The sequence below is a fragment of the Notothenia rossii genome (assembly GCF_949606895.1).
Source record: "Notothenia rossii genome assembly, chromosome: 11".
Lineage (NCBI taxonomy): Eukaryota > Metazoa > Chordata > Actinopteri > Perciformes > Nototheniidae > Notothenia > Notothenia rossii.
The window spans coordinates 46457116-46471522 of record NC_136910.1 but is presented as its reverse complement, the minus strand read 5'-3'; the positions used below and the strand labels follow the sequence as shown (position 1 = coordinate 46471522).

The 14407-nt window shown below is 41.1% G+C and overlaps 1 protein-coding gene across 1 annotated transcript in view; it reads right to left on the bottom strand.

The window, feature by feature from the left end:
* Positions 1-13663, bottom strand: part of rabgap1 (RAB GTPase activating protein 1) — a 72787-nt gene extending 59124 nt beyond the window's left edge. The window contains 2 exon segments of the mRNA XM_079656707.1: positions 3309-3544; positions 13506-13663. Of these exon segments, the coding sequence (XP_079512833.1) occupies positions 3309-3461 (153 nt within the window). The 5' untranslated portion in view covers positions 3462-3544; positions 13506-13663.
* Between the last annotated feature and the right edge of the window lie 744 nt (positions 13664-14407).

Below are 14407 nucleotides of genomic sequence, written 5' to 3'. Positions count from 1 at the left end.
GAGAGGAGAGGAGAGAAGAAGAGAAGAGAGGAGAGAAGAAGAGAGGAGAGGAGAGGAGAAGAGAGGAGAGGAGAGGAGAAGAGAAGAGAAGAGAGGAGAGGAGAGAAGAGAGGAGAGGAGAGGAGAGGAGAGGAGAGGAGAGAAGAGGAGAAGAGAAGAGAGGAGAGGAGAAGAGAGGAGAGGAGAAGAGAAGAGAAGAGAAGAGAAGAGAAGAGAAGAGAAGAGAGGAGAGGAGAAGAGAGGAGAAGAGAAGAGAAGAGAAGAGAGGAGAGGAGAAGAGAAGAGAAGAGAAGAGAAGAGAGGAGAGGAGAGGAGAGGAGAGGAGAGGAGAGGAAAGGAGAAGAGAGGAGAGGAGAAGAGAGGAGAGGAGAGGAGAGGAGAGGAGAGGAGAAGAGAAGAGAGAAGAGGAGAAGAGAGGAGAGGAGAGGAGAGGAGAGGAGAGGAGAAGAGGGGAGATGAGAGGAGAGGAGAGGAGAAGAGAAGAGAAGAGAAGAGAAGAGAAGAGAAGAGAAGAGAGGAGAGGAGAAGAGAGGAGAAGAGAAGAGAAGAGAAGAGAAGAGAAGAGAAGAGAAGAGAGGAGAAGAGAAGAGAGGAGAGGAGAGGAGAAGAGAAGAGAAGAGAAGAGAAGAGAAGAGAGGAGAGGAGAGGAGAGGAGAGGAGAGGAAAGGAGAAGAGAGGAGAGGAGATGAGAGGAGAGGAGAAGAGAGGAGAGGAGAAGAGAGGAGAGGAGGGGAGAGGAGAAGAGAAGAGAAGAGAAGAGAAGAGAAGAGAGGAGAGGAGAGGAGAGGAGAAGAGAGGAGAAGAGAAGAGAAGAGAGGAGATGAGAGGAGAGGAGAAGAGAGGAGAGGAGAAGAGAGGAAAGGAGAGGAGAAGAGAGGAGAAGAGAGGAGAGGAGAGGAGAGGAGAGGAGAGGAGAAGAGGGGAGAAGAGAAGAGAGGAGATGAGAGGAGATGAGAGGAGAGGAGAAGATAGGAGAGGAGAGGAGAAGAGAGGAGAGGAGAGGAGAAGAGAGGAGAGGAGAGGAGAAGAGAAGAGAGGAGATGAGAGGAGAGGAGAGGAGAGGAGAAGAGAGGATAAGAGAAGAGAGGAGAGGAAAGGAGAAGAGAGGAGAAGAGAAGAGAAGAGGAGAAGAGAAGAGAAGAGAGGAGAAGAGAAGAGAGGAGAAGAGAAGAGAAGAGAGGAGAAGAGAAGAGAAGAGAGGAGAAGAGAAGAGAGGAGAGGAGAGGAGAAGAGAGGAGAGGAGAGGGGAAGAGAGGGGAGGAGAGGAGAGGAGAAGAGAAGAGAGGAGAGGAGAGGAGAGGAGAGGAGAAGAGAAGAGAAGAGAGGAGAGGAGAGGAGAGGAGAGGAGAAGAGAAGAGAGGAGAGGAGAAGAGAGGAGAAGAGAGGAGAAGAGAAGAGAGGAGATGAGAAGAGAGGAGAAGAGAGGAGAGGAGAGGAGAAGAGAGGAGAGGAGAGGGAGGAGAGGAGAGGAGAGGAGAAGAGAGGAGAGGAGAGGGGAGGAGAGGAGAAGATAGGAGAAGAGAGGAGAGGAGAAGAGAGGAGAAGAGAGGAGAGGAGAAAAAAGGAGAGGAGAGGAGAGGAGAAGATAAGAGAGGAGAGGAGAGGAGAGGAGAGGAGAGGAGAGGAGAGGAGAGGAGAGGAGAGGAGAGGAGAGGAGAAGAGAGAGAGAAGAGAGGAGAGGAGAGGAGAGGAGAGGAGAAAAAGGAGAGCAGAGGAGAGGAGAAGATAAGAGAGGAGAGGAGAGGAGTGGAGCGGAGAGGAGAGGAGAGGAGAGGAGAGCAACTAGAAACCCTTGAGGGACGTTGGCTTGTCCAGTTAGTTCTTGCCTCAGAAAGGCTTCTTCTCTGGTGGAGACACACCCTGGTAACAAAACATTATTTCCCTGACAATGAGTTCAAAGCATTCTCTGCTGCATCGCCACACTGTTGTAAACTAATATCTGCAGAGTGAGCACTAGCTGAAGCGCTGAAGTGAATTTCAGAGGGCATAGTGTATGTCAGACATACTGCGGTACCATAGCACATAACAGAAACAGCTGACAAAAGATAAATATGCTACTTTGCTGACACTGAATGAAAAACTGGTAAAATAATCATCTAATTTGTTCTTCATTTTCAGCTCAAGCTAAAAATGGTTCTCTTTAGTTGTTTGACCTTTCTCTACCACCAACCTACAGCAGTTAATTAAACAGACCATTTACAGGGGAAGAACTCTTACAAATGTTTTTATCTGAACTTTGACAGGTTTGAAAAACAAGAAAGTTCTTCACTAAAATCAAAGCCTGTGACAAATGCTCTCAGTTTCTGGAGATTTGTAAAAATATAAGAGCTTTCTGACTATAACAAGCTAAAGAAAACCACATGTAAAACACACAAACACATCTAAGATCGAACTATGGGAAGAAGGTAGAGTGAGAAGAATGGGTAAAAAGCAAAACAAGGAATGGTTAGCCTTATGGTTAGAGTGTGAGACTTTAAAAAGATGGACTTGAGTTGTGATGAACATGTTAACAATGGAATATGTACGGACTGTAAACCCCCCACCCCCAACCTACAGAAGTTATACAGTTGACATTAGTTACAGAGGAAACTAATATGGAGAGGTTTCAGTTAATCATACTGTGGGTCACTCCTAATCAGTTTTGACAACTAGTGGTACTTTGAACATATTGCTTTACAGCAGGGGTGTCTGTCAAACTAAATTTCATCGCAGGCCCCATCAGCATTATGGTTGCACTCAAAGGGCCGGTTGTAACTTTAAGACTATATAAATATACATATATAAATATATAATATATATAAAATAATGTATTATATTATATTAATGCCTCTGCATTGAATTATTATCGGATAGGGTAATAAATACATAATTAACTATGTCTGAAAGCAGAAGTCTAGAGCAAATACTTGCAAGTCTCTTCGGTGTGCATGTCACAAAGCGAGATGCATTGTGGGACATGTAGTTTATGGGCAACCTGCTTCTTTAAAGCGGCATGTAACCGTATAATAAACGTATTATATTCTTTGCAAGCTCTTGCGGGCCGCATAAAATGGTGGCCGGATTTGGCCCACAGGCCTTGAGTTTGACACCCCTGCTTTCCTATGAAGTCAAGACCTGGTTTTGACTATAATCAGTTGTTACCATGACATCAGAATAAGAAGCAGCTTAGGAAATGATTAATGCCCTTGAGATTGTCATCAAAGTACATTTAATTAAATTGTAAATCCAGCGTTTTTACTCTGACCAGCTGTGACGTCTCCCTTCTCTCCTTCGTACTTCCGTCCATACCTACACCCAACCGTCCTTACCTTCAGTCCTGTCTTTTCGTCATCACTACCATTATTAGTGGAGGAGGGTGTCTCGTCCCCCAGCCGGGACACAAGGACAAAGTCCTCACTGTTGAGGGTGGACACTGAGTCCGAGGACACGCTAATCTTCCCCACCGAGCCCTTGTCATCCATGGCTGCCGCTGTTAAACTCAGCCACGCTGCTCATGAATGGAAGACGGGAGGAGAAAGCGGTGGGAGATGATGAGCAAAATCACCTGGAAAAAGGAAAACAAAAAGAAAGAAAAGAAGCAGAAAACAGTCATGATGAGATGAAATCCATGAAAGGCATCTATTGGAGCAGCCGTAAACCACTTGGAAGCTAGCACTGTCGTCATAGAGTAAAACAACTCATGAGGAGGTCTTTTAAAATCTTAAGAAAACCTTGCTTTAGAAAACAGAGAGAGAGTGTATACAAGGTACACGAAGAAAGATGAAGTAAAAAGCTTACTCTTGTTCCAGTTATAGTGTAATAAGTAAAGGCTCAGATTAAAACAGGAAAGATCAGAGGGAAATCTGTGGCTCATGTGATGCAAATGTTACTCTCGGAAGAATAAAGAAGAGGTATTTGTAAAATAGCTTGATGCAATGTGAAGCTATGGTGATGTCATTTTGAAAAAAGAAACATGCATATGAAAGGGAGGAATAGGGATCAAACCAGCCTTCCACAACCTTCCAATTATTCCATGTCAATATTGCCCTGATTCAAATTCAATTGTGCCACAACCACAAATAACCTTAATCCTGGGAGAAACACGGCCCATCATCCGCTCATCTGAAATAAGTATTGTTTTCCCAAAATGCTGTCTTTATCTGCACAGCTGATGACAGGATGTTTTAAAGCGATATAGGAAGGCAAGAAAAAGGAATAAAAGAAAAATGATTATTCACTTTTGACCTGTATTGGCAAATTCTAAAAACGTTCTTTAGTCTCTACTGGTGAGTTTCAGATGATTATATGAGGTTAAATGAATGTACAAATTAGTTTAACAATTTATATGAGGTACAGCTGTATTGTTACAGTCATGGCATGAGGTAAAAAGGAAGGTGCCAGTTGAGTGTAACGCAGCGTCCAGACGGCAGCGTGCGTTGGCGCGTCTGAAGCTCGAACAACAACCAATCACATGAATCTCCCGCCCCGAAAACACAAGCACACGGTTTGATTGGCTAGAGCTTGTACTGGCATATGATTTGATTGGCGGACGCTTCTGTCGACGCTTGAAAAGTTGAACTTTTCTCAACTTTTGAAGCGAGCAACGGAGTTCGGCAAAGCGTGATGTCACCCCATCGAAAGTGAATGGGAAGCTGCGTTGAAGCTTCAACGCACGCCGCCGTGTGGACGGGCCGTAACACGGGAAGAAAGGCGCAACAGAAGGTTCTGGCAGAGGTTCAACAACGGATCATAACAGTCTATTTCTGGCCTCCCCCTCTATCCTCCCTTTTATTCTCCCTTATATCTCCACCATTCTCTCTCTATTTCCTTCTTCTTGCCCTCCTTATCTATCCCGCTGCAATCTTGTATTTTCTCACTCCCTCTCAAATACACGCTGCCCTTGCACTCCTTATTCCTCCGCTCTGCTCTCCTGACGAATCCTCGCCCTTCCTATTGAAAGCAGTCCCAACAATGGACAAATGAATAGGAAAAAACATCTACAGCAGAAAGGCCAAAGCAGTTAATAATGTGTGTTACTTATGATAACATTGTTACACAGATCCATAATACACCTCAATAAAAAGCCATCTCTGTGGGACTAGAATGTTTTACAACTGATATGGGTGTTGTTATGAGGTTACCATACACAAAGTGAGCGACCGAACATACTCTGAGAGCTAATAGCTTGTTCTTTATCTTCTCAAAGCAAATAGAGGAAATGAGCGACTGGCAGACATCCAGAGGTCCTGGGTGTTATTTTTCTCTGGTGTTTGAGTTTAGAGACAGTCACAACATAGGATGAGTGACCTTTGGCCTCTGACACCTCTGTTTGACAATACATATCCAGATTCTAATACAACACCACTCAACCGGCCAATTATAAGTCATAAATATAAGGCCGGTGTCAACCTTGTGATTTGGATAACTTGGCCAAGACCAAGGAAAAAATGGTATAGTTGTTGTGTATTTGGGGTTTGACACTGAATACATTATCAAAGAAAAGTAATAAGGAAGTAATATATTGAATGACAGCCAACTCACTCACGCTTATGGGTCTGATCAGAAAGTGTGCGCCATATGTGTTTATTTAATTTAAAGGGGACCTATCATGCAAAATGCACCTTTGTACGTATTTTATACATGTGTCCCCTTGTCAGGGAATTCACCCAGTGTCAGAAAACACAACCCTATCTCTTTTCCTCCATACCCAAATCTCTAAAACGGGGCTGCAACAGATCTGATATATGGGCTCAGAACAGTCTCATAATACACACATGCACACAGAAGGATTCACACTTGTATTTCATGATCCGCAAAAGGATTCACACGACACTTGTATTTCCGGATCCACACTTGTGTTTTTCAATGCACACAAAAATGTGTTCCGTTTCATATACATGTAAATAAAATACAGAAAAAAGTTTTACATACAGTATGTATTTTTGATCCTCACATATTAGTTTTCCGTTTAAAACCTCTGAACCTGCAAACACAACCCGCTTTCTGTGCACGGATCGCTGTGCATTCGTGTGTGGGTTTTTTGAGACTCCCCTGACGCTCACCCGATTCGTACTTGAAATTTGTTTTATCTTTAGCCAATCAGATGTTTCCCCAATTCTAAGCCAATCACATGAGCAATGTACTGAGAGTGGAGTCGTCCTGAGATTAGCGTCTGCAGGCAGGCTTCATGGACCCGTCAGCCCCGGACTGCGCAAAATGCGTACATGAAGCGCTAAATCATGAACGCAAGAAATCATACCCTCGTGGGGGCGCGCTCATGTGATTGGCTTAGAATTGAGGAGACATCTGATTGGCTATAGATAGGAAAAATTAAAAGTACGAATCGGCTGACCGTCAGGGGAGTCTCAAAAAACCCACACACGAATGAACAGCGATCCGTGCACAGAAAGCGATTTGTGTTTGCAGGTGCAGCGGTTTTAAACGGGAAACTAATATGTGAGGATCAAAAACACATATGTAAAACTTTTTTCTGTATTTGGATTTTATTTACATGTATATGAAACGGAACACATTTGTGTGTACATTGAAAAACACAAGTGTGGATCCGGAAATACAAGTGTGAATCCTTTTGCAGATCATGAAATACAAGTGTGAATCCTTCTGTGTGCATGTGTGTATTATGAGACTGTTCTGAGCCCATATTGATACAGACTGATACAGATTTGAAAATAGTCTGACGTCAGTGACGAGGAGCTCCGCCTATATGGCCAACTCTCCACCAATCAGGGGAATGAGAGGTTGCCGTGGCATGGTAACAGCATGGTAACAGCATGGTAACAGCATGGTAACATGACGCTCGTAACTCGGCCCCCTCCTTTGCAGGGGGGCGTGGTCAGCTGCAGCGCATTGCAAAGACAGGGTGGAGGAGAGCAAAATAGAGCGAAATGAGGCATGGCTAAAATGCATGACGTGTTTGGTATTTTGAAAAAGAAAACGTGTAAATATACCTTATATAGGTATGGCCCTACAATAGATTATTCAAATATAGCATGATAGGTCTCCTTTAATTTAATCTATAATAAAAAATAACTATAGCATCCATTTCTTTAAAAATAATTGCTACAAAAAATATTGGGCACAAGACGGCAAGTTTTCCTTTGCTTTTCACTTCCTAATTTGATCAGATAATCATTGTTCTAACATGTATGTTAACGAACCATCCTGCCTACGTATACATACATCTTGTACAGAACAGGCATCCTCTTTGTAGGATAAAACCTTTTATTATATCACTAACCAATCACCTCAAAGCCCATGATAAAACCTCTACTCAGGAATGTGTTGGAGTGTATATGAACTGTGATTGGTTGACAACACCTCAGTGCCCTCCTGAGCCCACCCTATCACCTGCTGGGATTGTCAGTCTATATCGTCACAAACTACACATTTCTTCATTAAAATAAAAACTGTACTCACATCGTGCTCAGTAGCAATGCGAGAGAGACATTTGTAACACTCCTCGTCCTCTTTCTGGTCTTCTCAGGCTTTTAATCTTGAAGACACATTCCAGATGTTAACTCTACTTTTGGCTCAGCAGGCAGCTTTCTATTTTTAGCACACTTGTCCTCCAAGTCATTAGTCTAGTTCTATTTGCAAAACATCTGTGTTTTTGGACATTTTGCTAGTCAGTTCTGTCACAGAGGATGTTCCTGATAATGCTTATATTATCAAAATCCTATTCAGTTAGTTTCACAGCAAACAACAGCAGATAGATTTACCAAAAAAACAGCATGATTGAATATTTAATGGAAACAAACTTGTCAACAAAATATTGAAGTAGAGATGGTGATATCAAACCTAAGAGCAACGCCTATTAGGGCCAGGGTCGCAAAATGGGGGGTCTAATGGCCCTTTTTCAACTTCATAATTCATCTGCCCTTGCACAAACACCAAGCTTTGAAATCTGCCTGTGTTTTTAAAAATCTGTTCATCTGTTCAGAATACGTTCATTTCCTGAAGCCTTTTCATCAAATATCATTAGTAAGAAAAAAAACATGTATTCGTCCATAAAATACTTTGCTCAATTAAAAAAGTTACACCATAAACCTAACTAGATTTGTAACCCCAGAGTCAATCACTTAACAGGAGAGCAATGTAATGATGCTGAGAGTACTGGTTCACACACACACACACACACACACACACACACACACACACACACACACACACACACACACACACACACACACACACACACACACACACACACACACACACACACACACACACACACACACACACACACACACACACACACACACACACACACACACACACACACACACACACACACACACAGCTGTATAATAAGCAGAAATAAGCAGCGGCCCGCAGGCGCACACAAACATCATGTGTCTGCCTGGCTGCTGACTCCCACAGGCTCATAATGGTTGCCTTGTCACTCTGCTTCCTCCCGAGCCTCTGTAACAGCCCTCTGCTGCCAAGCCGCTCTGTTCCTCTTCCACCTTTTCAGAGCCTTGGATTATTTCCAGACCGACACACAATCCCATGCTTATCATGCTATTGATTGTTACAAAATTAGCAACAGCATTTCCTAACGAAATGCCGTAGGGGGTCCCTATTGTGCAGGAGTATAAAAGACCATAGCAGAAGAGTGTTTAGGAATCGTCTGTCTCTATTTTCTCTCCAGTTTCAACCTTTCTTTTACCTACTCTTCTATGTTTGCATTCACTAGCTTTGTAAATCTTATCCCCCTTTCTGGACAATTTGGACTTTTATTTCCCATGTAAGGGTGCAAGTAAGAGCCAAGGTGAAAAGAGAGGAGAAGCAGGAAGTCGTTTCCTCTGTTTCTCTGTGTATTGGTGTCACCATGGCAACAAGGCCCTCTCCATCTACTGTACAGTGCTGGTTCATTAGTGCAAACCACCTCTGGCAAAGAAAGAAATATGTGTTGTGTGAATTACGTTACGAGTTAGGAGACATTCATTACCCTTTGAACGTCAGTCCATTTTGCATTTTAAACTTTAGCATTATTTTAATTAAAACATTAATTATTTTAATTATCTTTTTTTTCTTTCAGTTTCCATGTTGCTTACAGGTAAGAGATATTTAAAGGTAAATATTTAAAGCCCAGGGATGGTCAAATGTTTCAATATATAGAGCCTAAAATAATTGACTATAAGATATTTCCCAATGTTCCAGTGATTTGAGGCAATGCTTTCTGTCTGTTTTCGATTACCAATTCATTAAATATATTATTTACCATTTGATCCATCGACTAATTGTTTCTGGTCTATATCTCATTGTATTTCTTCTGGATTGCAAACAAAAGTTGTGTGGCGTTGTAGTGCTGAGTTTCACTAACTCCACAGTTCAATTTCAACTGGTCCCAAAAGCAAAGAGAGCAGTTTAATGAAGAATACATGAGAAGAGTGACCTCTCTAAGCAGTGTGTTGCAGTTTGACCAGGTGCAAAGCATTTGAATCTGTTACAATCATCTCTTATGTCAGTCCATGTGAAAAGTTGTCTTTTTTCCTCTCCACTGTGTAGCTGAACAGGCTGTTCTGGGCTGCCAGCTGGGCCCTGTGTGCACCTCACAAGAGAGAGGAAGACACAGGCAGAGAGCATACAGGCTCCGTCCATTTTCAACTTCCCTCACAGCATTGATTTCAGCCAGGCAGAGATAGCAGGGAGAGAGGGGGAGGGAAAAAGAGAAAGAGTGACAGAAGAAGCTGATTTACACAAAGAGAAGGAAGGGTACAAAAGAGAAGGGAATGAAAAGGAGTGGAAGAGGAGCTCTGAATGAAAAAATAAATCAAGGAAACACACACACACACCCCTCATGTTCATCTTATTTGAACAGTGTAAACATCTAATAAGAAGATTCAACTTATTGTCATTACACACTACAGGACAGGTACTATGTAACAAAATGGTTTCTCTGCATTTGAGCCATCCTAGTGTTAGGAGCAGTGTGCTGCCATTATGTACGGCGCCCGGGGAGCAGTGTAGGGAACGGTGCCTTGCTCAGGGACACCTCGGTAGCACTTGGTCTTTCCGGGACTTGAACTGGTGACCTTCCAGTTGCCAAGCCAAGTCCCTATGGACTTTACCAAGCTCCTCAATTCCAGATCTACAGCAGAGCACAGACTCCAAGTTGGCTTCCCAGGAAGTAATCTTCATGTTTTATACTTAACAAAAAAACATTGAGAAAAGGTTTTTAAGGAAAACTTGACACCTGTGTGTTTTAGTGAGTTGGTTTCAAAGACAAATAGTTATTAAAGTTGTTAGGCCTTCTGAAATCAGGACTGAAATGAGTGTCACTGATACCTGGTTCATATGTGGTTGAAAAAAGGAAGAGTGGATTTATTTTAGTTGTTTTATACACTCTGGGAAGTAAAACTGAGAGAGCTAAGTACCACCAAAAATTCCAGATATGACCATATTAATAAAATTGCTATTCAACATGAATGTAGTTGAGTCATTTGGGCAAACAACTACTGTAAATGTTATGGTTAACATATAGAAGTATATTTACTTTTAAAAAGGAACAACAATTGCCCAACAGCCATGGGAGTCATGATTTTCCAATATACAAATAACTCAATTTAAAAGTATTCTTTCCCCATGAGTCATGACCTACTTGTGACTTCTTCCATATTACAATAGACCTTAAGTCAAATCAAGGGACAGGCTGTGAGTCTACGAAGTAGCAATGTTATTGTGAAAGGAAGTGAAAACCCTGAGTGAGAATACATTTGTGGGTGTTACGTTTAGTCTGTATACACACACGCATCTATGAATAAACTACCTCACTACAGTCTGTGGGTCATGAAAGATCTAAGATAGGACTGAATTATCTCTGATGTGTTAAATCGTAAAAACTCAACACCAACACAAAGCTAATATTTATTTCATACCAATAAAAAAATGAATTGGTAAAATAATGATTAAGCAGTCAGTGATTCATAACACTGATTAAAGTTGTCGCCCCCCAGGGTAGATGACTGGAAGTCTGAATAATTAAAAGGAAATATATTCACTGTAATTACAGGCTTTATTAACTAAGTGTCTCAGGGTATGTCATTAAAGATCATTAAAGCAAACATTGACTTTTCTAAACTGAATTATTATCAGGGTGTTTTTTTAAGACAATTCTCCGTAGAACACACTGAGTAGATTCTACATGCAACACTTTGATCTAAGAAGGTCATTCACACTGGGTGTCCTACACATAACTGATGCTTTATTGAATTAACAATAAAGGAACTCCATAACAAATCACAGAAATGTATAGAACGACTCCCTTAGCATGGCCAAAAAAGGCTTAATCAACTGTACCAGATACTTTTACATGTATTCAATTGACAGATAATTATTTAGAAAAAAATCAGTCTGTAAACACTTCTGCCAACCCTAATCTCCTCTCTTTAAAAACACAAATCCACAGCAGTTGTATGAAGCCCCCCGCCATTTAATCTCCAGCCGCTCCCCAAATGACAGGTGCATCTGAGGGGCGTCGTTGGGACTTCAGAGCATTCAGGACTCAATACAAACTCAATTACAGAACGAGCTATAAACAGAGGGATACAAGGGGACGCACAGTGCTTCAGGCATTGGATGTAGCTTTTAAAAAGGAAGATATCACTGAAACAATTATTGCAATATTAGAGATTTGCATCTTTTCATATTGGATGGAAATTATATTATACTCACGTCGGCTTTGACATTTTTTTTATATCTGATGAAGCACTTATATTTTCCTTCTTTAGGTCAATGTATTGATTGTTTGATTAAAGCAAAAATGTGGTTTATGTGTTTGTTTGTGAATGTTTCCACTGCATTACTTTAATATACCTGAGTTTCAGAAAATGGAACAGGAACAGTTAAATGAAGTGACAGTTGGCCTATGTGCCTAATATTGCCACATTATTGACAGCTAGTTTGCTGCTGTAACTTGATTGTTGAGAAATATGGAATATCAGTCCGTACAAATGGATTCTTCCTCAACATTTGACTTTGTGTAGGCATACCTTTCACTAGGCCTTATCATTGACCGATTGACTGAAGCTGTGCAAACACAGATTTAGGGTAAGGAAGAACGTCGCCTGGCATGGCACACCCTTTGAAATGTTATAATCAGGGTCAGAGAGATTAGATTAAAAAAGATATCCTTGAAATATAAAAGGAGTTAATAACATGACCAATATTCTACTCGCATAAATATACTGTTAGATTGTAACAGCATTGATTTTTGTTATTACAAAGGGTTTTGCTAATGGGCCTGGTAAAACATTTCAATGGGGTCATTCAGCAGACATGTCACAGATTGCAAACATCACCACAGACTTCTCAAAACAGTCCCTCCCCTGTCATGTGACAACAACAGAACTTCAACAACAAAGAAACAGCATGAATGTAATGGTCAACGTGCCAGAGTACTTGACTTAAGAAAATAGACTGTAAAAAAGCAAAAAGAAAGATTAAAATGAAAAGTTAAATTACCGCCTTTAAGCATCTGTATTCATTTTAAACCAAGTTTTAGCATCAAAGCCTGCTGTATATATCATGATTGGTTTTTATCTTGTATTGTTATAATCAATAACATAACACTCAATTGAATAGCCTTTACCAAGCTATTGAGCTATCAGCTTTTTATAATGCAATTTCATTTTATGTTGTAATTATATGTGTCTCTCTATGTCAAATGAACTTACTATATACAAAACAGACTGGTTGATTGTGCAGAATTATTAAATACGTAAATATGCCAAAGGAAGTCCCAATACAGTTGTCAAACTATGCCAGCCTTATCAAACACTGTATGTCAAAAACAAAACAAATTGGAATGACATCCAGCTGTCATGTGACCCAAAATATTAACAGTGACAAATATGGATGCCAACATAAAGGACATATGTGTTGCTTAACAATATAGAGTATTCTCTGCTTCTCTAGTATTGTTAGTCTTCGTTTATTTTAGTTAGTTTTGTCATGTCACCGGAACACCACTTAATCTGGATACAAGCAATCCTGCTAATTTCAATGCAGCCTGTCAAGCCTCATCTGACATCGATGCATTTCCAAGTATACAGCTGATTTTTTTTAAAGATAATTAAATAAAACGTTATATCCTTTGCTCAATATCGTTGGGCCAGCCTATTGTAGCAAGCTCTTGTGTTAACTTATTGCCCGAGTTAGCCCTTCCAACCTGCCTATCGTTAGCAAATACAGCTACTCAGCATTCACCTATTCTAAATCCGACAGACATATTGAACTGAACAGGAACCATTTAGAGAAACTGTTCCGTCACTATAAAGCCAAGTGTTATGTAAAGGTGTTCGCAGTAATTTGGGGAATTAACACGCAGACTGGCCCTCGCTGAAGCCTTGAAACAGGCCATTAATGTGTGTAGCATGGGTAGCTAACGCCTGTTAGCCAAGCAACACTGGCAGTTACAGCCAACAAACAGTTTTTGATTCCATAACTGAAGAAACAGACACATTTTACGTTGACGGTGCGTGTGCGAGTGCGAAACAGCTTACCTTTATTCCCACGGTTTTATTTATTCCAACGGCGGTGGGCACAACATTGCACTCTCCCAATAACATCAGCAGCCAACAGCATCCAGCCGAGCTGTAAACACAAGCCCAACCAACCTGCAACCAACCCGCTGACATCCGCACTGCGCATGCGCCTGTCAGTGCCCCGGTCGCCTGTGCTGAGGGAGGGGAAGTGATGGGATTACCTAACGACGTTATGCTCACCGACAGAATGTCTTCTCAAATCAGTTCGAGACTAGAGACAAGTCGTAGTTAAAAAAAGATAACAAACTTAACAGAAATGTGTTAAGTCTCCTCAACTTGTGTTGCAGTTGTGTAGTCCCTCGTGCCAAGGCTAAATTGAGTTAAATTGTTAAATGACATAGACATAATTGTCCAAGGTGGAAGAGCATTGAATTGAGCATCTTCTAAAAGTCCATATAGTTCCCATTTAAAAGGGTATTTAAAGTTAAATTGTTCTATGAACATGAATAAACCCAATTCAGAAAACATATTGGAAAAATAATAGGAACTTTTAGCGTTCACGGAGTAGAGACCGTATAGGAAATATAGTTATGGTATAGTAACAATAAGGCCAGATGATTGGTTAAAGGTGGTTGAAGGTGCTTTTTGTTCTGAGATTCTATATGTTTTTTCTCTTTTAATGGGCCATGTATTGTTTGTGTAAATAAAATCAAGACAGTTAAACATTCATACCTGTATTATTTCTCAGGGAAACAAAATCACTGCATTCTTTCAGCATTTTCCAACTGTAATGTGAACCCACATAATTGTTTGCAGTATAGGCAGTGTATATCGCAGTAGTCAGATGTGAGAAACACAGCCATTGTTCTCAGTGTGTTGTGGTCATGCTGGCCCTTCCTGTCCAGCCTGTTAGGGCCTGT